Source organism: Schistocerca serialis, chromosome 4 (genome assembly GCF_023864345.2).
Source record: "Schistocerca serialis cubense isolate TAMUIC-IGC-003099 chromosome 4, iqSchSeri2.2, whole genome shotgun sequence".
Taxonomy (NCBI): Eukaryota; Metazoa; Arthropoda; class Insecta; order Orthoptera; family Acrididae; genus Schistocerca; species Schistocerca serialis.
The window spans coordinates 948,151,743-948,177,172 of NC_064641.1; the positions used below are offsets into that span (position 1 = coordinate 948,151,743).

The 25,430-nt window shown below is 41.5% G+C and overlaps 1 protein-coding gene across 2 annotated transcripts in view; it reads right to left on the minus strand.

Moving 5' to 3' along the window:
* Nucleotides 1-211: 211 nt before the first annotated feature.
* The window catches only part of LOC126473602 (ubiquinone biosynthesis protein COQ9, mitochondrial), a 180,517-nt gene continuing 155,298 nt past the window's right edge, over nucleotides 212-25,430 (minus strand). For both annotated transcript variants that reach the window (XM_050100763.1, XM_050100764.1), the window contains exon 6: nucleotides 212-372. In XM_050100763.1, the coding sequence (XP_049956720.1) occupies nucleotides 334-372 (39 nt within the window). In that variant the 3' untranslated portion in view covers nucleotides 212-333. The remainder of the gene's footprint in view (nucleotides 373-25,430) is intronic.

A 25,430-nucleotide genomic window follows, 5' to 3' on the forward strand; every position in this document is an offset into this window, starting at 1 on the left:
GAACTCGTGCTTTATAGTTGACAATGAAGATAAAATATTTTACTAATTTAATAATTTTTCACTGAGGTGGGATAATCAATATTTATGCAGATAAAAAATTTGGGGCCTGTCATTCTCGACACTCCCTAAATGAATCATAACTGTACTAGAAGAGACCAATAAATTTATATAGGATAGACATACAGGTAAGAATGGTCAAAAACTAAAGCAATTTAGTTCCATAGCCTAAGTATTTTATTAACACAACTTTGTTTTCAGCATAGAGGATGAAATGCACTTGCTAACATTGTAACTTTGCATGGCAAAGATAAATTAGCACTACTTATTTTTACATCACCGAAAAGCTTTATTTAATCCAAGTATGTTCCGTGCCTGAAAAAGAAAAAGCAAATAATTAGAATAATAGTAACAATATCTTGGTAGAGAGAAGCTTGAAGTTGTCACATCAGAACATTATTAATGAATAACAACAATAGGGAAAAGACATATTGCTACTCACCACAAAGAGGTGGTGTTGAGTCATACACAAGCACAATGAAAAAGAATGCTAGAAATATTCAGCTTTCAGGCTAAGTTCCTAATCAGGTCGAGAAAACCACACACAAGCATACACTCTGCAAAGCTCTGACTTCTGACCCACCCTGTACTGATGTTCTTCTCCCTGCCCAACACACAGCTAGGAGTCTGCACGGCTTGTAAGTGCAGTGCCTCATGTCCCATATACCCCTGGCCAATACAATCACTCCTGGACCTTCAATTGATTCGACTATCTCCAATCAACCTCACATATTTTTGTATGTTTCCCTGTACCTTCCTGTAACACGTACTTTGTTGCATCAGACATACCTAACAACCCCCACCCCTTTCCTTCCAAGCATGCACCTTACAGACATAACATAATCCAATTACTTCTGCTGCTTTCTCTCTTCACATATCTCCACCCATTACTCATGCAAAACCATATAAATCAGTCAATATCTTTGTACTGCCTTCTCTTCGTGTATACAATTCTCTTGCTCTGTAATCCCAAATTCCTGCATTCCATCTGTAGATGGAAAACCTTGCCCTCCAGGAACTAGAACAAATTCATGCTTCCTTGTAAGAATGAAATTGTCCAATCCCTTCACCTCACCCTAGCACTATCCCCCATCACTACACAAGTCTCCATCAAAACTCCCCTGAATGTAGCCAACAAACCCTGCCTTGCAGATCTATAACACCCTCAAAAACTCCATCCCATCACCATACAGATTCCAGGACCTGAATGGACCTGAAACACTGTCATGAACTTTTCCTCCAAAAGCTTCAGTCCCACAGAAGTAAAAACACTTAGGCATTGCCTACAGCCTCACACCCAAATACAGTGATACTGGGCCTCTTAAAGACCTCTACTCTCCTTCTCTCGGCCCCTACAGTGCAAACACTTTCTCCAGCTCCAACCTTATCAATCGGACTAAATCCAAGAACAATACTTAACCTGACATGACTCTGTTCACTCCTCCAACCACAATTCACCCCCACTGTCCCAAATCAACCCCTGTTAACTTTCCAGAATTTCCTTTGAACTTTGCCTCATTGTCATTCCTCAAAAACCTCAATGAGGAAACCAACTTTACATCCGAAGAAAGAACAGCAAATCAGCACCTAAAACCTGATCCCAAACTTGTATTCCTACCTGTTGACAAAGGTTCCACCACTGTGGCCAGTTAGGATCAGAAGGATTATCTGGTGGAGGGACTCTGCCAGCTGTAAGATATATCTACCAGCTGTCAGATACATCTACTTAAATGCCTTTCCACAGCGACACCATTTCAAAAAACTAGCATGACTCCAGTCCTTAGTAGAGATGGGCAAAACTGTTCTTTTCAGAGATCGGATCAGAACTGTTCACTCCCTGAAATGAACTAGCTCTTTTTCATGACTCACCACTCATTCACAACAGAAAATAAATGGAAGGCACATTGCCCTTTAAACTTGGTTTATTCCAGTAGTATACCTGTATTTTAATCTTATTTGATCCTATTTTGAAGTAACACAGATAATAAGTAAGAATTTTGTATTGTTTATTGAAATTTCCACGATATGACAAAGTTTTTGATTATTGATTTATTTTGCACTATCGTGGTTTTTTGGGTGATCGGAAAATGTTCTAACTTGAGATTTACATTAACAATATATTTGGCTATAATGTATTAAAATTTCATTAACCTTGTACAAATACATCGCAAGCCATATATTTTTAAAGTAAACGTTTCCTTCCGAAGACGCCTAAAATCGCAAAATCCGTACTACAATAAGAAAAAAGTATATACATTTGACTGTAAGACCAAAGTGCTGCATATGGCCCTACGCAGAATAAAACAAGGAAAATATTGGTGTATTACATTTTGCGATACGTTTATCGGTTCGCTCGTAATTAAAGCGTAAATTCGAGTGTCCATAATAAAAAATCCTATAGTAAGAGGAGTCGTCAGGAACCTGATCTGATCAGTTTAAACAAATAAAAATAAAATAAAAACAAATGATGTGTACATAACATAATTATGTAATATACATACTACGAAGAACAATATCCAGTAGAGACGAACTCCGATACAGAGGCGCTGAATCAAGCAGGTCGAGCCGTGAGCTGTATTACTGCACGAGCTAAGACCATAGAGACCAGAGTGACACCTGAGTTGCTTTGCTCAACGCTCTGCGTAGAGTCGAGAACGGTGGGGTGAGCATTGAGCGGTCGAGTTCCGAGGGTGGGGGGGGTGCGGTGAACGGCCACCAGTCACCCGCTCCGAGACGAATCGTCTGTTCTCTTGCGAGCAGGTTGTTGCAAGTAGTTCTTATGTTGTCCGCTAGAAGGCTCTCTGTCCTGTTGCTCGCATCAACTGTCCAGAGGGCAGGACGTGCGATTGAAACGATCGCTGACGGAGTGCGATGCTAAGTTAAGGTGCGCCAGACACTGCACGCGGCAGAGGAAGCACAGAGACGGCACGGCATATGTGAAACACAAAATCCAATGGGGCAGAAGCAGGGCAGAGGCCGGCGACCTGTAACACAACCTCCTATATAAAAGACACCAAACATTTTATCTGACTACCCTCCCCCAAAGTTCCTGTTCCTTTACCACCCAATGCCCAGCTTGTCACTGTTGATGGTATTGCTCCTATCGAACATTACCTTTCCCAGCAACCAACTGAATCAAAACTTGTTTGAACGCATTACCTAAAAATAAAGTAGTAGTAGTAGTAGTAGTAGTAGTAGTAGTTGTTGTTGTTGTTGTTATCTTCAGTCCAGAGAGTGGTCTTTGATGCAGCTCTCCATGCTACTCTACCTGTGCAAGCTTCTTCATCTCCCAGTACCTACTGCAGCCTACATTCTTCTGAATCTGCTTAGTGTATTCATCTCTTGGTCTCCCTCTACTATTTTTACCCTCCACGCTGCCTTCCAATGCTAAATTGGTGATCCCTTGATGCCTCAGACCATGTCCTACCAACCGATCCCTTCTTCTGGTCAAGTTGTGCCACAAACTTCTCTTCTCCCCAATCCTATTCAATACTTCCTCATTAGTTATGTGATCTACCCATCTAATCTTCACCATTCTTCTGTAGCACCACATTTCGAAAGCTTCTATTCTCTTCTTGTCCAAACTATTCATCGTCCATGTTTCACTTCCATACATGGCTACACTCCATACAAATAATTTCAGAAAAGACTTCCTCACACTTAAATCTATACTCGATGTTAACAAATTCCTCTTCTTCAGAAACGCTTTCCTTGCCATTGCCAGTCTACATTTTATATCCTCTCTACTTCGACCATCATCAGTTATTTTGCTCCCCAAATAGCAAAACTCCTTTACTACTTTATTTGTCTCATTTCCTAATCTAATTCCCTCAGCATCACCCGACTAAAGTCAGCTACATTCCATTATCCTCGTTTTGCTTTTGTTGATGTTCATCTTATATCCTCCTTTCAAAACACTGTCCATTCAGTTCAACTGCTCTTTCAGGTCCTTTGCTGTCTCTGACAGAATTACAATGTCATTGGAGAACCTCAAAATTTTTATTTCTTCTCCATGGATTTTAATTCCTACTCTGAATTTTTCTTTTGTTTCCTTTAATACTTGCTCAATATACTGATTGAATAACATCGAGGATGGGCTACAACCCTGTCTCACTCCATTCCCAACCACTCCTTCCCTTTCATGCCCCTTGACTCTCATAACTGCCATCTGGTTTCTGTACAAGTTGTATTTAGCCCTTCGCTCCCTGTATTTTACTCCCATCACCTTCAGAATTTGAAAGAGAGTATTCCAGTCAACACTGTCAAAAGCTTTCTCTAAGTCTACAAATGCTAGAAATGTAGGCTTGCCTTTCCTTAATCTATCTTTTAAGATAAGTTATAGGGTCAGTATTGCCTCACGTGTTCCAACATTTATACAGAATCCAAACTGATCTTTCCCGAGGTCGGCTTCTACCAGTTTTTCCATTTGTCTGTAAAGAATTCACATTAGTATTATGCAGCCATGACTTATTAAACTGATAGTTCGGTGATTTTCAATCTGTCAACACTTGCTTTCTTTGGGATTGGAATTATTACATTCTTCTTGAAGTCTGGGGGTATTTCACCTGTCTCATACATCTTGCTCACCAGATGGTAGAGTTTTGTCAGGGTTGTCTCTTCCAAGGCTGTCAGTAGTTCTAATGGAATGTTGTCTACTCCCGGGGCCTTGTTTGGACTTCGGTCTTTCAGTGCTCTGTCAAACTCTTTCACACAGTATCATATCTCCCATTTCATCTTCATCTACATCCACTTCCATTTCCATAATATTGTCCTCAAGTACATCGCCCTTGTATAGACCCTCTACATACTCCTTCCACCTTTCTGCTTTCCCTTCTTTGCTTAGAACTGGGTTTCCATCAAAGCTCTTGATATTCATACAAGTGGATCTCATTTCTCCAAAGGTCTCTTTAAATTTCCTGTAGGCAGTATCTATCTTACCCCTAGTGAGATAAGCCTCTACATCCTTACATTTGTCCTCTAGCCGTCTCTGCTTAGACATTTTGCACTTCCTGTCAATATCATTTTTGAGACGTTTGTATTCCTTTTTGCTTGCTTCATTTACTGCATTTTTATATTTTCTCCTTTCATCAGTTAAATTCAGTATTTCTTCTGTTACCCAAGGGTTTCTACTAGCCCTCGTCTTTTTACCTATTTGATCCTCTGCTGACTTCACTATTTCATCCCTCAAAGCTACCCATTCTTCTTCTACTGTATTTCTTTCCCCCATTCCTGTCAATTGTACCCTTATGCTCTCCCTGAAACTCTGTACAACCTCTGGTTCTTTCAGTTTTTCCAGGTCCCATCTCCTTAAATTCCCACCTTTTTGTAGTTTCTTCAGTTTTAATCTACAGTTCATAACCAACAGATTGTGGTCAGAGTCCACATCTGCCCCTGGAAATGTCTTACAATTTAAAACCTGGTTCCTAAATTTCTGTCTTACCATTATATAATCTATCTGATACCTTTTAGTATCTCCAGGGTTCTTCCACGTATACAACCTTCTTTCATGATTCTTGAACCAAGTGTTAGCTATGATTAAGTTATGCTCTGTGCAAAATTCTACCAGACGGCTTCCTCTTTCATTTCTTACCCCCAATCCATATTCACCTACTATGTATCCTTCTCTCCCTTTTCCTACTCTCGAATTCCAGTCATCCATGACTATTAAATTTTCGTCCCCCTTCACTACCTGAATAATTTCTTTTATCTCATCATACATTTCATCAATTTCTTCGGCATCTGCAGAGCTAGTTGGCATATAAACTTGTACTACTGTAGTAGGCGTGGGCTTCGTGTCTATCTTGGCCACAATAATGCGTTCACTGCACTGTTTGTAGCAGCTTATCCGCACTCCTGTTTTTTATTCATTATTAAACCTACTCCTGCATTACCCCTATTTGATTTTGTATTTATAACCCTGTATTCACCTGACTAAAAGTCTTGTTCCTCCTGCCACTGAACTTCACTAATTCCCGCTATAGCTAACTTTAATCTATCCATTTCCCTTTTTAAATTTTCTAACCTACCTGCCCGATTAAGGGATCTGACATTCCACGCTCCGATCCGTAGAACGCCAGTTTTCTTTCTCCTGATAACGACATCCTCCTGAGTAGTCCCCGCCTGGAGATCCGAATGCGGGACTATTTTACCTCTGGAATATTTTACCCAAGAGGATGTCATCATCATTTAATCATACAGTAAAGATGCATGCCCTCAGGAAAAATTACGGCTGTAGTTTCCCCTCGCTTTCTTTTGTTACTATGTCTAAATTGTCACTCATCACCCATTCTTTCTCTTCCTTCATGCGTTTTTTATCACCTATTAAACCACACATGCTCTGGCTTCAGAGCCCCACTGTATTGACAATCTTGTCCATGTACAACACACAGCTACGTGACCATGTGGATTGTTGGTGCATCATCTCTTGCCCCAAATTCGTCCTGTTAATAATTATAATTATTCCCATTGATCATATCTCCTCCCTTACCCTTGCATAATTTTGCATTTTATTTTCCACACCTACCTGTGCCACATGGACTCCCACACCTCATCTGTTCCTTTGTCCAACTTTTTGTGCAGTTATACATATCAGTGCATATTTTTATACAGGGTGTTACAAAAAGGTACAGCCAAACTTTCAGGAAACATTCCTCACATGCAAAGAAAGAAAATACGTTATGTGGACATGTGTCTGGAAACGCTTACTTTCCATGTTAGAGCTCATTTTATTACTTCTCTTCAAATCACATTAATCATGGAATGGAAACACACAGCAACAGAACGTACCAGCGTGACTTCAAACACTTTGTTACAGGAAATGTTCAAAATGTCCTCCGTTAGCGAGGATACATGGATCCACCCTCCGTCGCATGGAATCCCTGATGCGCTGATGCAGCCCTGGAGAATGGCGTATTGTATCACAGCCGTCCACAATACGAGCACAAAGAGTCTCTACATTTGGTACCGGGGTTGCGTAGACAAGAGCTTTCAAATGCCCCCATAAATGAAAGTCAAGAGGGTTGAGGTCAGGAGAGCGTGGAGGCCATGGAATTGGTCTGCCTCTACCAATCCATCGGTCACCGAATTTGTTGTTGAGAAGCGTACGAACACTTCGACTGAAATGTGCAGGAGCTCCTTCGTGCATGAACCACATGTTGTGTCGTACTTGTAAAGGCACATGTTCTAGAGGCACAGGTAGAGTATCCCGTATGAAATAATGATAACGTGCTCCATTGAGCGTAGGTGGAAGAACATGGGGCCCAATCAAGATGTGCTTGATGTTAGTACTGTAGAGCAACGAGTCGCATGTCAACACAAGCACCGAAGTCAACATTACCTTCTTTCAATTGGGCCAACTGGCGGTGAATCGAGGAAGTACAGTACATACTGATGAAACTAAAATGAGCTCTAACATGGAAATTAAGCGTTTCCGGACACATGTCCACATAACATCTTTTCTTTATTTGTGTGTGAGGAATGTTTCCTGAAAGTTTGGCCGTACCTTTTTGTAACACCCTGTATATTTTCATGTACTGCGCATGTTTTTGCATATTTGTTTGTGTTCTTGCATCTTTGTGAGTGTTTTTGCATGACTGTACATATTTTTACATGTCTTTCTGTTATCCAATTCTCCTTACAACCACCCAATGCCTTCATTTGCCTATTTCCTCTGTCATTTCCCAAATACCGTTCCTGCCAAAATGATCCCTAGCTCCATCTTTCTGCACTATTTTAAGAAAGTATCCCTTTGCCTGCCTAAAACGCAGTCCCACATCTTGTTCCTTAAATCTTACCTAAACCATGGAATCCCTCTCTGTGGCCTTAAAAATTCCTTTCTCTGCCTCCTCCCCCCCCCCCCCCCCCCCCCACTCTGACAATGACCTTCATCTTTCCAGATTCCGCCAGTCTCTGTCCCTCTCAAACCTGTACTGCAAAAACACATTTCCATGGCACAGGCAGCCCAGAAAAACACCTGCTCCTTCCCAAGGTACTGACACTGTGCAGTTCCTGTTAAATACATCACATCTTTGAAACTGAATCCTTTGCTCTCCAGCACCTGGAAGAGCATTCGAGGCTCAACTCCGTAAGTTACCCAACCTACTGACATCCTAATGCAGCCTTGAGGCGTCATTCTCAAACTCTTATGCGCAACGTTCCCCCTCATCAATGCCTCATAGTGTCCAGACACTGCCAACTGGACCTTTTCAATTTTGTTCATCCCCCAAAACTCCCTCCCAACACTCTGTCAAATCCAGATCCAAAACATTCCCAAAACACCGTTGTTAACCTTTCCACCAAACTGTCAGTCCCACACAAGTTTCAGTCCTATCTAAGGACTCAACTTTAGCCCTACACCGAAATTTAACCATTTTGGACCTGTCAACAACCTATTTTCCTCTTCGAGATCCCTACAGTGGATACACTTTTCCATCACCAATCCCTCCAACCAGAGCCACCCTAATCTTTACACTGAACATTGCCTCTCCCAGTTCACACCACCAATCTAACCATTAGTCTCGTATTCTACCACCTAACCACCCACTGATCACCTTCCAGGAATCTCTTACCTCCAACATGGCCTCCCGATCTTTCCCCAGGTCCATTCCTAAGAACACCAACCTTTCAGTGGAAGAAAGAACCACTTACACAACCTCAAAGCAAATCCTGACCTAATCATCCTACCAGCAGACAAAGGTTCCACCTCTGTTGTTATGAATCACAGTGACTACCTGGTGGAAGGCATCTGGCAATTATCTGACTCTTCTACCTATAAATTCTGCCTGAGTGCTCACATCCCAGAATTCCAACATAACCTCCAATCCCTGCTTAAAGCCTTAGGCCCTTCCCAGAATCTCTCCCCCGAATCCATTTCCCTCCTTACCTCTACAACAATCCACACACCTACCTTCTACATGCTTCCCAATAATCACAAACTCAACAACTCTGGGCACCCCACTGTAGCTCATTACTGTGCCCCCACCAAAAGAGTTTTGGCCCTCATTGACCAATGTTGTTGTTGTGGTCTTCAGTCCTGAGACTGGTTTGATGCATCTCTCCATGCTACTCTATCCTGTGCAAGCTTCTTCATCTCCCCGTACTTACTGGAACCTACATCCTTCTGAATCAGCTTAGTGTATTCATCTCTTGGTCACCCTCTACTATTTTTACCCTCCATGCTGCCCTCCAATGGTAAATTTGTGATCCCTTGATGCCTCAGAACATGTCTTGCCAACCAATCCCCTCTTCTTGTCAAGTTGTGCCACAAATTCCTGTTCTCCCCAATTCTATTCAATACCTACTCATCAGTTATGTGATCTACCCATCTAATCTTCAGCATTCTTCTGTAGCACGACATTTCGAAAGCTTCTATTCTCTTCTTGTCCAAACTATTTATCATCCATGTTTCACTTCCATACATGGCTACACTCCATACAAATACTTTCTGAAATGACTTCCTGATGCTTAAATCTATACTCAATGTTAACAAATTTCTCTTCTTCAAAAACACTTTCCTTGTCATTGCCAGTCTACATTTTATATCCTCACTAGTTCGACCATCATCAGTTATTTTTCTCCCCAAATAGCAAAACTCCTTTACTACTTTAAGTGTCTCATTTCCTAATCTAATTCCCTCAGCATCACCCGACTAAAGTCAGCTACATTCCATTATCCTCGTTTTGCTTTTGTTGATGTTCATCTTATATCCTCCTTTCAAAACACTGTCCATTCAGTTCAACTGCTCTTCCAGGTCCTTTGCTGTCTCTGACAGAATTACAACGTCATCGGCAAACCTCAACGTTTTATTTCTTCTCCGTGGACTTTAATACCTACTCCAAATTTTTTTTTTGTTTCCTTTACTGCTTGCTCAATATACAGGTTTAATAACATCAGGGACAGGCTACAACCCTGTCTCACTCCCTTCCCAATCGCTGCTTCCCTTTCATGCCCCTCGACTCTTATAACTGCCATCTGGTTTCTGTACAAACTGTAAGTAGCCTTTCGCTCCCTGTATTTTACCCCTGCCACCTTTAGAATTTGAAAGAGAGTATTCCAGTCAACAATGTCAAAAGCTTTCTCTAAGTCTACAAATGCTAGAAACGTAGGTTTGCCTTTCCTTAATCTTTCTTCTTAGGTCGTAAGGTCAGTATTGCCTCACATGTTCCAATATTTCTACGGAATCCAAACTGATCTTCCCCGAGGTCGGCTTCTACTAGTTTTTCCATTCGTCTGTAAAGAATTCGTGTTAGTATTTTGCAGCTGTGGCTTATTAAACGGATTGTTCGGTAATTTTCACATCTGTCAACACCTGCTTTCTTTGGGATTGGAATTATTATATTTTTCTTGATGCCTGAGGGAATTTCACCTGTCTCATACATCTTGCTCACCAGATGGTAGAGTTTTGTCAGGACTGGCCCTCCCAAGGCCGCCAGTAGTTCTAATGGTATGTTGTCTACTCCTGGGGCCTTGTTTCGACTCACGTCTTTCAGTGCTCTGTCAAACTCTTCACGCAATATTGTATTTCCCATTTTGTCTTCATCTACATTCTCTTCCATTTCCAGAATATTGTCCTCAAGTACGTCGCCCTTGTATAGACCCTCTACATACTCCTTCCACCTTTCTGCTTTCCCTTCTTTGCTTAGAACTGGTTTTCCATCTGAGCTCTCGATATTCATACAAGTGGTTCTCTTATCTCCAAAGGTCTCTTTAATTTTCATGTAGGCAGTATCTATCTTACCCCTAGTGAGATAAGCCTCTACATCCTTACATTTGTCCTCTAGCCATCCCTGCTTAGACATTTTGTACTTCCTGTTGATATCATTTTTGAGACGTTTGTATTCCTTTTTGCGTGCTTCATTTACTGCATTTATTCAATATTTCTTCTGTTACCCAAGGATTTCTACTAGCCCTCGTCTTTTTACCTACTGCCTTCATTACTTCATCCCTCAGAGCTACCCATTCTTCTTCTACTGTATTTCTTTCCCCCATTTGTGACAATTGTTCCCTTATGCTCTCCCTGAAACTCTGTACAACCTCTGGTTTAATCAGTTTGTCCAGGTCCCATCTCCTTAAATTCCCACCTTTTTTCAGTTTCTTCAGTTTTAATCTACAGTTCATAACCAATAGATTGTGGTGCAGCTTTACTGTATGATTACATGATGATGGCGTCCTCTTGGGTAAAATATTCCGGAGGTAAAATAGTCCCCCATTCGGATCTCCGGGCGGGGACTACTCAAGAGGATGTCGTTATCAGGAGAAAGAAAACTGGCATTCTACGGATCGGAGCGTGGAATGTCAGATCCCTTAATCGGGCAGGTAGGTTAGAAAATTTAAAAAGGGAAATGGATAGGTTGAAGTTAGATATAGTGGGAATTAGTGAAGTTCGGTGGCAGGAGGAACAAGACTTCTGGTCAGGTGACTACAGGGTTATAAACACAAAATCAAATAGGGGGAATGCAGGAGTAGGTTTAATAATGAATAGGAAAATAGGAATGCGGGTAAGCTACTACAAACAGCATAGTGAACGCATTATTGTGGCCAAGATAGATACGAAGCCCACACCTACTACAGTAGTACAAGTTTATATGCCAACTAGCTCTGCAGATGACGAAGAAATTGAAGAAATGTATGATGAAATAAAAGAAATTATTCAGATTGTGAAGGGAGACGAAAATTTAATAGTCATGGGTGACTGGAATTCGAGTGTAGGAAAAGGGAGAGAAGGAAACATAGTAGGTGAATATGGATTGGGGGACAGAAATGAAAGAGGAAGCCGCCTGGTAGAATTTTGCACAGAGCACAACATAATCATAACTAACACTTGGTTTAAGAATCATGAAAGAAGGTTGTATACATGGAAGAACCCTGGAGATACTAAAAGGTATCAGATAGATTATATAATGGTAAGACAGAGATTTAGGAACCAGGTTTTAAATTGTAAGACATTTCCAGGGGCAGATGTGGACTCTGACCACAATCTATTGGTTATGACCTGTAGATTAAAACTGAAGAAACTGCAAAAAGGTGGGAATTTAAGGAGATGGGACCTGGATAAACTAAAAGAACCAGAGGTTGTACAGAGATTCAGGGAGAGCATAAGGGAGCAATTGACTGGAATGGGGGAAATAAATACAGTAGAAGAAGAATGGGTAGCTTTGAGGGATGAAGTAGTGAAGGCAGCAGAGGATCAAGTAGATAAAAAGACGAGGGCTAGTAGAAATCCTTGGGTAACAGAAGAAATATTGAATTTAATTGATGAAAGGAGAAAATATAAAAATTCAGTAAGTGAAACAGGCAAAAAGGAATACAAACGTCTCAAAAATGAGATCGACAGGAAGTGCAAAACGGCTAAGCAGGGATGGCTAGAGGACAAATGTAAGGATGTAGAGGCCTATCTCACTAGGGGTAAGATAGATACCGCCTACAGGAAAATTAAAGAGACCTTTGGAGATAAGAGAACGACTTGTATGAATATCAAGAGCTCAGATGGAAACCCAGTGCTAAGCAAGGAAGGGAAAGCAGAAAGGTGGAAGGAGTATATAGAGGGTCTATACAAGGGCGATGTACTTGAGGACAATATTATGGAAATGGAAGAGGATGTAGATGAAGATGAAATGGGAGATACGATACTGCGTGAAGAGTTTGACAGAGCACTGAAAGACCTGAGTCGAAACAAGGCCCCCGGAGTAGACAATATTCCATTGGAACTACTGACGGCCGTGGGAGAGCCAGTCCTGACAAAACTATACCATCTGGTGAGCAAGATGTATGAAACAGGCGAAATACCCTCAGACTTCAAGAAGAATATAATAATTCCAATCCCAAAGAAAGCAGGTGTTGACAGATGTGAAAATTACCGAACTATCAGCTTAATAAGTCACAGCTGCAAAATACTAACACGAATTCTTTACAGACGAATGGAAAAACTAGTAGAAGCCAACCTCGGGGAAGATCAGTTTGGATTCCGTAGAAACACTGGAACACGTGAGGCAATCCTGACCTTACGACTTATCTTAGAAGAAAGATTAAGGAAAGGCAAACCTACGTTTCTAGCATTTGTAGACTTAGAGAAAGCTTTTGACAATGTTGACTGGAATACTCTCTTTCAAATTCTAAAGGTGGCAGGGGTAAAATACAGGGAGCGAAAGGCTATTTACAATTTGTACAGAAACCAGATGGCAGTTATAAGAGTCGAGGGATATGAAAGGGAAGCAGTGGTTGGGAAGGGAGTAAGACAGGGTTGTAGCCTCTCCCCGATGTTGTTCAATCTGTATATTGAGCAAGCAGTAAAGGAAACAAAAGAAAAATTCGGAGTAGGTATTAAAATTCATGGAGAAGAAATAAAAACTTTGAGGTTCGCCGATGACATTGTAATTCTGTCAGAGACAGCAAAGGACTTGGAAGAGCAGTTGAATGGAATGGACAGTGTCTTGAAAGGAGGATATAAGATGAACATCAACAAAAGCAAAACAAGGATAATGGAATGTAGTCTAATTAAGTCGGGTGATGCTGAGGGAATTAGATTAGGAAATGAGGCACTTAAAGTAGTAAAGGAGTTTTGCTATTTGGGGAGCAAAATAACTAATGATGGTCGAAGTAGAGAGGATATAAAATGTAGACTGGCAATGGCAAGGAAAGCGTTTCTGAAGAAGAGAAATTTGTTAACATCCAGTATTGATTTAAGTGTCAGGAAGGCATTTCTGAAAGTATTCGTATGGAGTGTATCCATGTATGGAAGTGAAACATGGACGATAAATAGTTTAGACAAGAAGAGAATAGAAGCTTTCGAAATGTGGTGCTACAGAAGAATGCTGAAGATTAGATGGGTAGATCATGTAACTAATGAGGAAGTATTGAATAGGATTGGGGAGAAGAGAAGTTTGTGGCACAACTTGACCAGAAGAAGGGATCGGTTGGTAGGGCATGTTCTGAGGCATCAAGGGATCACCAATTTAGTATTGGAGGGCAGCGTGGAGGGTAAAAATCGTAGAGGGAGACCACGAGATGAATACACTAAGCAGATTCAGAAGGATGTAGGTTGCAGTAGGTACTGGGAGATGAAAAAGCTTGCACAGGATAGAGTAGCATGGAGAGCTGCATCAAACCAGTCTCAGGACTGAAGACCACAACAACAACAACAACAGATTGTGGTCAGAGTCCACATCTGCCCCTGGAAATGTCTTACATTGACCAATACCTCCAACGAATTGCCATAATCTAGCATACCACCTCAAAGATATCAATCAGTTCCTTCACTGACTCTCCACCATCCACATCCCTTTACCACTTAGGTGCCTGCTCATTACTGTTGATACCACACCCCTCTACAGGGTGGAGAAAAACTGTGTCGCATAACTTTACCCCTGGTTAGCTGATGCCAGTAGGAACAAAAATTACTGATGTTGTGTAGGTCGATAATGCACCATTTTTAAACTGTGGAAACTTGGCGCCACGAGCTTTGATTGGCCGTGGGATTGCCCTGTTGGCGGATGCTCTGGACAATGCATGACTGCGAATGCTTTGCCTGCTGGATGTATCCAAGGTGGCCTGCATACTCGGTAGTAGTGTGCCAACCTTCCACTCTGAAGACCTGAGGGTGAAGCCGCTGGGATCCTGACACATCCATTGTAGTTTCATGATAAGATGTACCGGGAACAACCCCATCAATAGCCGTTAGTTCGTGTACAGAAAGTCTTTTACAAATTGTGTTGGCCCTGAAAAGTGCCTTTTTTCGTAGCTAGTACATTGTTTACTTAAAGCCGTAGCTTTAACTGGTGACCCTCTAATGCGACAGAAGCTTGGTAATGTCTCACTGTGTTTTGGCGAACTCTTTCAAAGATTCCTGGTATTGCTGTGATGCAACTGGTGGCATGTTGAATGCGATCCATTAATTCCTCTTAATTTCTAGGTGGTTCACATCCAGATGGGTGAACTAGGACCTTGAAGAATCCCCACAGGAAAAAGTCTGGTAGCGTGAGGTCTGGTGATCGCGGACGTCACATTCTACGAGCACCTCTGCTAATTACCTGGCCATCGAAGAGTTCATTTAAATATCCACACACAGCACAACTGTTATGTGCAGGTGCCCCATGATGCTGCAACCCGAAGTGTAGCTGTATGTGCAGGTGAACATCTTCCAGCAGGCCAGGTTGAGTTACTTGCAAAAAGTGAAGGTAATTTTCCGCAGTAAGTTGAGGAGGTAGACAGACCGGCCCAATCAAATGGTCACCCACAATGCCTGCCCAAATGTTGAGTGAAAATCGTTCCTGGTGTCCATGGACGTACGACGTGAGGATTTCCCTTTGCCCAGTAATGAACGTTTCGAGTGTTGTAAAAGTCATTCTGATGGAAAGTGCACTCATTGGTAAACAACATAATGGCGGGAAAGTTGGGATCTCGTGCAACACGTCACCCTAGCCTATGTTCATAGTCCGACACAGGATTTAGGTCTTGGAGAGGGTGGAAACCAAATGGATGCTGGCCGTCATCCCTCAAAACCACCCAGACTAACCAATGAGTGACCCTCATGCCGTGTCAAACTGCTCGAGTACTTGTCGTAGGTTCTTCCTTGAAGTGCTCAAGAACCGGCTCTTCAAATGCAGCACCCCATAGTGTTCAAGGTCTTCCAGCATCACCATGATATCCAATTAATGAGCCTGTTTCACCAAGTCGCTGGTGAATTGCTATAAATGACTGCAGGTGTGGGTGGCATCTTGCTGGATACCATTCCTCATACAACCATTTAGCTTCATGCACATTACCATCGGCTAGTCCATAAGCAAAAACCATATCTCATTGTTCTTCAAACAAATACTGTGCCGCCATGCTTACTGTGTGACTAAATCATAGGTGATGTGTGTATGCTCTGAAGCGAAGCTTGCATGTGAATGCCTCTGATGTGAGGTGGAGACAAATAGCAACTCCTATTCAACACGTGTGTGTATCACATTGGGGCAGTGACAGGGCGAGGGACGTTTGTCTGTGTGAACCATCAACCATAGCGCTGCCCGTCAATCGACGAATGGCAGGGCAATCCCACAGCCAATTAGAGTGTGTGGTGTCAAGTTTCCGTAGTTTAAAAATGGTGCATTGTCGACTTTCACAACATTAGTAATTTTGATTCCTACTGGCATCAGATATTGAGGGTTAAAATTTCATGACACAATTTATGGGTCATCTACAGGAAACCTTCGTAACCTCCCAGAACCTTAAGCCCCTGTTCTGGGTCAGATTCATTGATGATATCTTCACGATCTGGACACACGGCCAAGACACCTTATCTTCTTTCCTTCACACCCTCAACGACTTCTCTCCCATCTGCTTCACCTGGTTCTCCTCAACCCAGCATGCCGCCTTCTTAGATGTTGACCACCTCCTCTCTGATGGCCCCATCCACACCTCTGTCCACATTAAACATACCAACCATCAACAGTACCTGCATTTCAGCAGCTGCCATACCTTCCACACCAAAAAATCTGTCTCGTACAGCCTGGCCACCTGGGGATGGCGTATCTACAGCGACAAGAACTCCTTTTCCCAGTATGCTGAAGTTCTCGCCAAGGCCTTCACAGACAAGCACTAACCCCCAGACATAATCCAGAAACAGATCTCCCATGCCGTTTCCCCTACATACTCCCAATCTCCCCCGCCTCAAGAGTCAGCTACAAAAGAGTTCCCCCTTTTTTACCCAATACCACTCTGGACTGGAACAACTTAACCAAATCCTTTGTCACGGCTTTGATTATCCACCATCATGCCCTGAATTGTGGGACACCCTACCCAAAATTCTTCCCAACCTTCCTGAAGTGGTATCCTGTTGCCCTCCCACCCTCCGTAACATCCTAGCCCTTCCCTATGCCACTCTCAATCCCAACCCATACCCACAGGAGTCATGTCCCTGTGGAAGACCCAAGTGCAAGAACTGTTCTATCCACCCATCCAGCACTTCCTATTCCACTCCTGTCATATACTTATATTACCCCATCAAAGGCTGAGCCACCTATGAAAGCAGCCATGTTGTATACCAGCTCTGCTGCATCCATTGCACAGATTTTGTATATTTGTATGACTACCAACCAGCTGTCCAGCGAAAGAACAGCACTGCCAATCTGTGGCCAAGAGCAAAGTAAACTGCCCTGTGCCACAAGATGCAGCTGAACATAGCATGCTTTATTACAATGGCTGTTTCACAATGGAGGTGATTTGGATCCTTTCCTCCTCTACCAGCTTTTCTGAACTGCATAAGTGAGACTTATCCTTAAAACACATTCTCCATTCCCAACATTATCCCAGTGTCAGCCTATGGTAACCTACTGTCCCCACACCTCCACCCCCCCCCCACCCCCCTGCTCTATCACCTCCTCCCTTTTCACATTTCCTCACCCTCTTTGTGTGCCACCCTCTGCCAATTTACCACCCATCCTTGCTTTAACCAGCTCCTCTCCTTTTCTGCTACTCATTTTTCCCCCCATACCCCACCTGTGGACACTGTGCCTGGCAGTCCCTAGTCCCGCATGCCCTGCCAGACTCCCCTCTTCTCCCCCTCCACACATACCCTGCTCTCTCTCCCCTCCCTTTCCCTGCCCAACTCCAGATTGCTATTCACATGAGAGTCGTATTCTGGTTGGAGCTGCCAGTAATTACGGTCATGTGTATGTCAGATGTGCTTGCTTGTGTGAATGTGTGTGTGTGTGTGTGTGTGTGTGTGTGTGTGTGTGTGTGTGTGTGTGTGTGTGTGTGTTTTCTTTTCTGAAGAAGGCTTTGGCTGAAAGCTATAGTGCATAACAGTCTTTTTATTGTGCCCGTCTGCAACTCAACAGGTCATCTTTACGATAAGTAGCAATCTATCCTTTTCCTAATATTGTTGGTATTCCAACCTGGAGTTTTCAAGTTTTGATTTTACTTAACAAATATATATCTTTCTTGTCATTTTATTTGTCCTTTGTACTTTAGAAATCAGTTACCACAACTGCATCATGGTCACTGATATGCAGAACCATAATACCAGAGGCAAAACAAAATTAGACATACCTAGGCACAGGCTGACAAGAACAGGGAATTCCCATCTAATCAATAGTCTAAAAATATTTAATAAACTTCCATTTTCTTCTCGGTCGGCTCACATAAGTAGCTTCAGGAGCAAGCTACTAAACTGGTTACTAATTAATCCTTTTTACAGTATAACAGAATTTATGAATATAAAATCAACTGACATTAATTTTTAAGGATTCCATTATGTGATGTCACTGAATATATTTATCTTATGTTATGGTGTATGTTATCATCTATGGGCACTATCTGCAATGCTCATTTAGCTTTAAGGTACTATTCAAGGAAAATGTTATATGACATCCATGTAAATTGCCTATTCCACCTCAGGTGATCAATGGTAAATAAAGAATCTGAATCTGAGATGATGGAATTCATGGCATGCAATTTGAAGAAGCTACTTTTGAGAAACAGTGCAAAAAGCCTTTTAGAAATCTACAATATGAAATTATCCTGAGATCCCCTGATGGCAGCACTAATTATTTCAAGTGAATATAAAAGCTAGTTGTGTTTCATGAGATCAATATTTCTTTTTTCTTTCCTTTTTTTTTAATTTCATACTTATTCATCAATCACTGATTCCACAAACTCGTACATGATATGAGCATTGACAACTGAACTTATGAACATATACAATAATAATATGTTAAATTAAAAATTTATACATTAAATTTGTGTGTTAGGCGCAGGGTATCACATCATTATGGAATTATTTTGTCATGAACATAGCCGTTGATTTATAAGCTGTATAGATAGCTCTAAAAGGAACCAGAAGAGTTGTCCCACAGGTTATTTCCAGAAGTTAAGTGAGAATGGAAAAATGCATAATATGAACTCAGAAACTGCTCCTTACTGGCACAGGATTTTCATTTGCCTAGTAAGTAAATCACTCAAAAGAGTCGAGTGGAGAACTGCTCTGTGCGTCCATCTAAATTTCAGTTGTGGGTCCAAAGGAATTCCTGGTAACCTGACAGATTCACACTCAATTACCTTTTCACCCAGTTTATGGAGAAAAAAGTGTATAGTTTCCATTTGATTTTACCCATTACAAACGGCTAGTGAAAGCCCATGACCATAAAACATATTTTTAATGAAATAATATATTATTATTATTATTATTATTATTATGCATGGCCCAATTTGGGAAATGATTTTCCACATGCCATTTATTCGTGATGGATTTTTTATGTCCGAGTTGCTGCATTATTCTGTTGTCTTTTCTGTAATATATAAATACACAATAATTTTTAATTAATTAATAATCCATCTTCATATAGAATTAGTAGTGGAATTCGGAAAGATTGTTACTTAAGGTTTTTTTCTGGTCTACTTGTGCAGAAATTCACAAATTTTGAACATTGCACACTACTTTCTGTGCATGATCACCCTACACATACCACCACCACCACCACCACCACCACCACCACCACTACTTTCTGTGAATAGTACACAATGAAAATAGCAAAACGTACAATACCAAACAGTTCCAAAGATTTTTTTACATGTATTACCCAACCATAGTATTACTGTCCTTTGTTTCCCGTGGCCATTATTGGAAACACAATGTGACATTACAGTAAACAAGTAAAGTGGTGACTTGGTGACTAAAGAAAACACATAGTATTGTGAATGATTTTTAAACAGTTTGCATGTGTTAAGTGGTTCAATGTGTCCTCATGAAATATCATGATAAAAAATCGTGACAAGCCAACCACAGTGCCCTCACTCCCAAGTACAATAATATCATGGTCAACTGGAAGTCAGCGGACAGAATGCTGTACTTTGTCTACAGAGTACATATACTTTCATACAGAGGGCATTTATCTTAATAATATGGGTCCTTACTTGTATGCTCCAGAGTCTGAATATGAGTCATGATTAAACTATATGTAATTTCTGAATTGCTTCACTAGTCTACATCAGATAATTACATGAACAAGACAAAAACATAAATTACTTTACCCTAACAGCCACAAGACATAACACATGCACATTGAAAATTAATATGAAAAATACAATGAGCTACACCACAACCTTTGCAACTTTGTGTCACCCAGACATTCATAAACAAGCAGCATACATATCAGTGGGGCACCACAGGGCAACTAAAATACCTTTAAAAATGGCAACAGGAAACAAACAAAGTGAAACAGATTGCAATTGCCAATGATAATACTTATTCCACAAGTGACACACAGCACTTAAAAAAACACCATACGGCAGGAAAAAGGTGTTCTTACATATTATATTAAGACAGAACACAAGTTCAAAAACACTGAGAGACACAGATTTTGTAGTGGTGAGCACACAGAAGTGTGTACTTGTGAATTAATACTATAAGTAGTTCATTCTCAATACTAACTGTATACAGACCCCCACTGTGAAATTGTGAACTGTTTATGAGGAATCTAGATTCCTTACTATGTAATCTGTCAAACAGCAGCAAGCAGTAAATAGTCTATGTGGACTACACTGCAGATTTTCTAAACAATTCTGATTGGAAAATTGATCTGGAAACCTTATTTTCATCCTTCAATTTGATATCAGTAATAACTTTCAACACAGAAGGATAAAGGCAGTAAGACCCTAATTGATAACATTTTCTTTGGTGAAGCTCAAAGCAAGAAAAATACCTATTTATTCAGTAACAAATGCTCCCTCTGATCACAATCCATAATTACTTAGAATAAACTAGATAGTGCTTTACAGTACTGATACTCCTCAATGAAATCAGTTACAATAATAAATCATACCTCAAAAAATGTCTTCAAGACTACTTTACAAGAGATGACCTGGGATAAAATTTATAATGAACCAAATGCTAACATAAAATTTAATATATTTCATGTTACATTCATACCATTATTTGAAAATACCTTTCCACAAAAGTTAATCAAAAAGGACACTACGCAGTAATGTAAAAAACCACGAATCACTAGCGGGGTTTAAAATATCTTGTGAAAGGAAAATGGAAATGTTTCTGTTGGCAAGAACAAGTAGAGATCCTGTAGTAATTACACAATACAAGAATTATTTGAAACTACTCTAAAAGTTATTAAAACATCAAAGAATGTGCATAAAATGTCAGAAATCAGTAACTGCAAAAACAGACTTAAGTCCATATGGAATGTAGAGAAATGAGAGACAGGACACCCAGCCACAGAACAAGATGACATCTCTACTGAACTGAATGGAAGCACTATAAATGATGAGTCTCAGGCAGTAAATATATTTAATAATCATTTCATAAATATACTAGAAAAATAGAGGGCAAACAGATCACGAGGGAAATCACAGCAGTGTGTTGAAAAAGCAACTCTCACAAAATGAAGTCATACTTCTCCTTCTGCATTTAAGAAAATTACACATTTTCTCCAAAATAAAATCTCATTTGGAGTTGACAGTGTTTCCAGTAGAATACTAATGAGTTGTTCCCACATGATAAGCCATAATGCTTCACAAACTCAAGGCATTTTTTCAGAGAGACTGAATTATACCATTTTCAAACTCCTCTTTATGAAAAGTGGTGGTAGAGATGTCCATAACTACCAAACTATTTACTGCTAACATCATTTTCCAAAATTTTTGAGAAGGTGATGTACACTAGAATAGAGTCTCACTAGAACAACAACAATATTCTCAGCAAATCACAGTTCGGATTTTAGAAGAATCTGACAAGTATTAAATTTCCAGTCAATGATCCATGCAAATCTGGCCCACACCATTGTGGAGCCACCACTAGCTTGCAAAGTGCCTTGTTGACAACCTGGGCCGTGGCTTCGTTGGATCTGTGCCACACCTGAACCGTACCCTCAGCTCTTACCAACTGAAATTGGGACTTGTCTGACCAGGCTACAGCTTTCTGGCTGTCTACAGTTCAACCAGTATGGTCATCAGTCCAGGAGATGCATTGCAGGTGATGTCATGCTGCTAGCAAAGGCACTTGTGTCAGTCGTCTACTGCCACAACCCATTAACACCAAATTTTGCCACACTATTCTAATGAACACATTCTCCATACATCACACACTCATTTCCATGGTTATTTTATGTAGTGTTGCTTGTCTGTTAGCACTGACAACTCTATGCAAACGCCACTGCTATCGGTCGTTAAGTGAAGGCTGTCGGCAACTGTGTTATCGACATTGAGAAGTAATGCCTGAAATTTGGTATTCTCAGCAGACTCTTGACACCATGGTGTCCAGGGGCAGCATCTGCAACCCGAACAACAACTATGCTGCACAGGCGAGGAATGCGCCACTCGTGCATACGGCCACGACATCGCTAGATGCCTGACTTACTGGCAAGTCACCAGGAGGCATACTGGGAGTGAGGAGCCTAACCAGCAATAGCCAGAGGCCACTACAGTACCACCTAGCCATGCCACTGCCAGTGACGTGTGCGGAGAGTGCAGCAATTTTTGTTCTCAGTGTACCCTCCTGAAAGGAATAAATAAACATTGTAAACTTCTAGCTGGTCTAGTCATTAAGACCCAATCTAGGAATGTAAAACTTGACACTGTGCATCTCGGCATAACGAATTCCCTAAAAATTTCCAAAATGGAATGTTCCCTGTATCTAACTCCAACTACCATTCCATGTTCAAAGTCAGTCAATTTCCACTGTGCAGACATAATCACATTGGAAACTATTTCACATGAATCTCTTCAGTACAAATGACAGCTCCGTCAAGGCACTGCCCTTTTGTACCTTGTGTATGTAATAGTACCGCTTACGTATACGTGCCTATCGCTATCCCACGAGTTTTGTCATCTCAGTGTAAGTGTAACACATAGTGAGGAAATAATAAACAGGGTGGAAAATTAATTTCCAACGTGTCAAACTGGAAAAGGCAGATTTATGAACTCTTAAAACTACTTAGTTAAAACACATCTGCACTTGCAATCATTGCAAATCTCATGGAGAGATAAAACAGATAAATAAATAAGTTGACATACTTTGCATATTTTCATTCAATTATGTCATATGGAATAATGTACTCGGGTAACTCATCTATAAGAAAGAAAGTTTTCATTGCTGAAAAATGTGCCATACAAATAACCTGTAGTACTCACACAAATCATCTTGTAGATGTCTGTCTAAAGAGATGGGCATTCTGACCACCACTTCACAGTATATTTATTTCCTCATGAAGTTTGTTATAAACAATCCACTGCAGTTTAAAAGGAAAAATGATGTACACAATGACAATAGCAGAAGTAAAAATAACATTCATTACACCACGCTAGGATTGTTTTTAGCACAAAAAGGGTTGCACAATGCCACAACTACAAGTTTTGATGACTTAGCCAGAATATAAAATGTCAGATGGACGGCAAAGAAAAATTTACAAACAAACTGTGAAAGTTTCTCCTTGTGACTCTGACATCTGGTCCCAATCCCTTTCCTCACGGCACACATCCCTGTAACAGACCTAGATGCAACACCTGTCCCATACATCCTCCCACCACCGCCTACTCCAGCGCAGTCACAAGTGTCGCCTATCCCGTCAAATTATGGCTACCTGTGAAAGCAGTCACGTGATGTACCTGTTAAGCTGCTATCTCTGTGCTGCATTCTATGTGGGCATGACAACCAACAAGCTGTGTATCCATATTAATAGCCACTGAAAAACTGTGGCCAAGAAACAGCTGGACCACCTAGCTGCTTAGCACACTGCCCAACACAATGTTCTTCGCTTCAGTGTCTGCTTCACATCTGGATCCTTCCTACCAACTCCAGCTTCTCCAAATTGCACAGCTGACAACTCTCCCTGAAATTTATCCTATATTCCCATAACCCCCCTGGCCCGAACCTTCATTAGTCACTCTCCTTCACCCAGCTATCGCCCTTTCCTGTTCTCACTCCAGCACTACACAGCCTTCTAGTCTGCCAACATATCCACAGTCTTCTTACTTGTGTCCTCTACGGCTCCCTTGAAAATTGTAAAATACACACATCAAAAAAAGTTCTGCATCACCCCGGTTCCCAGAACTCCTGAAGATAGATGTTTACTGTGGATATTGTATCACAGACACAGCCCCTTTGTCTGTTCTGAGATGTCACTAAACCCACCCAAAGATGTCAACAACCATGCACGAGCAGCGCCTATTAGACGGAGGGCGTTCGACAGCTGACCAGTTCCAGTCAGCCCATCAGGAAGGAGGTACACAGCTCGTGTTGTCTGTAGTTCAACCATGCACAGACAGTCAATACTGTGGTTCAATTGTGTCCGCATTGTTACTTTGTGCCAGGAAGGGTTCTCAACAAGGGAAGTGGCCAGGTGTCTCGGAGTGAACCAAAGCGATGTTGTTGGGATATGGAGGAGATACAGAGAGACAGGAACTGTTGATGACATGACTCGCTCAGGCCGTCCAAGGGCTACTACTGCAGTGGATGACTGCTACCTATGGATTATGGCTCAAATGAACCCTGACAGCAATGCCACCATGTTGAATAATGCTTTTCGTGCAGCCACAGGACTCATGTTATGACTCAAACTGTGCGCAATAGGCTGTGTAATGCACAATTTCACTCCCGATGTTCATGGTGAGGTCCAACTTTGCAGCGGTAGCAGATGTGAAAGTGTTCCAGTCAGCCTTGGGAAGAACCCATCTGGGCAAGTGTTGAGATGAGGGACACTGCGGTATGGACAGAAAGAGTGGAAGGTGGTCACTACCACACAAGTTGTCATGTACTCTCCAGTGGATAGATGGGAGAAGGCCAGGACTGCAAACCGAGAGATCAATGGCCGAATATGTTCCATGTGCCACACTGAAATGTGTGGTGGCACCTGTATTTAGGAGGTAAAGGTCGAGGTGAGTTAGTAGGTCCTCAACATCTTTGCCACGGCCATTAACCTTGGATCCACCCCACAAAGGGTTATGGGTGTTAAAATCACCCAGAAGTAGAAAAGGTGGGGGGGGGATTGTGAAATGAGTGCAGCCAAACATAGGGTGGTGCTTCACCATCTGGAGGGAGGTAGATGTTACAGATGGTAGTTTCCTGCATTGTCCTCGCCTTTACAGCCACAGCTTCTAAAGGTGTTTGAAGGGGCACAGGTTCATTACAGACAGAGGAAAGGATGAAAATACATACTCCACCTGACAGTCTGTCACAGGCAGGACGGTTTTTGTAGTACCCCGGTAGCCACGAAGGGCAGGGGTCCGCATTGCGGGAAACCAGGAATCTTGAATGACAATGCAAAAGGTGGGTATACTACTTAAGAGTTGACATACCTCAGCCAGGTGGGAGAAAAAACTGCCGCGGTTCCACTGGAGAATGACACTTTCTGTCGTCTGGAGTGGCATGAAATGACCAAGGAGGCAAA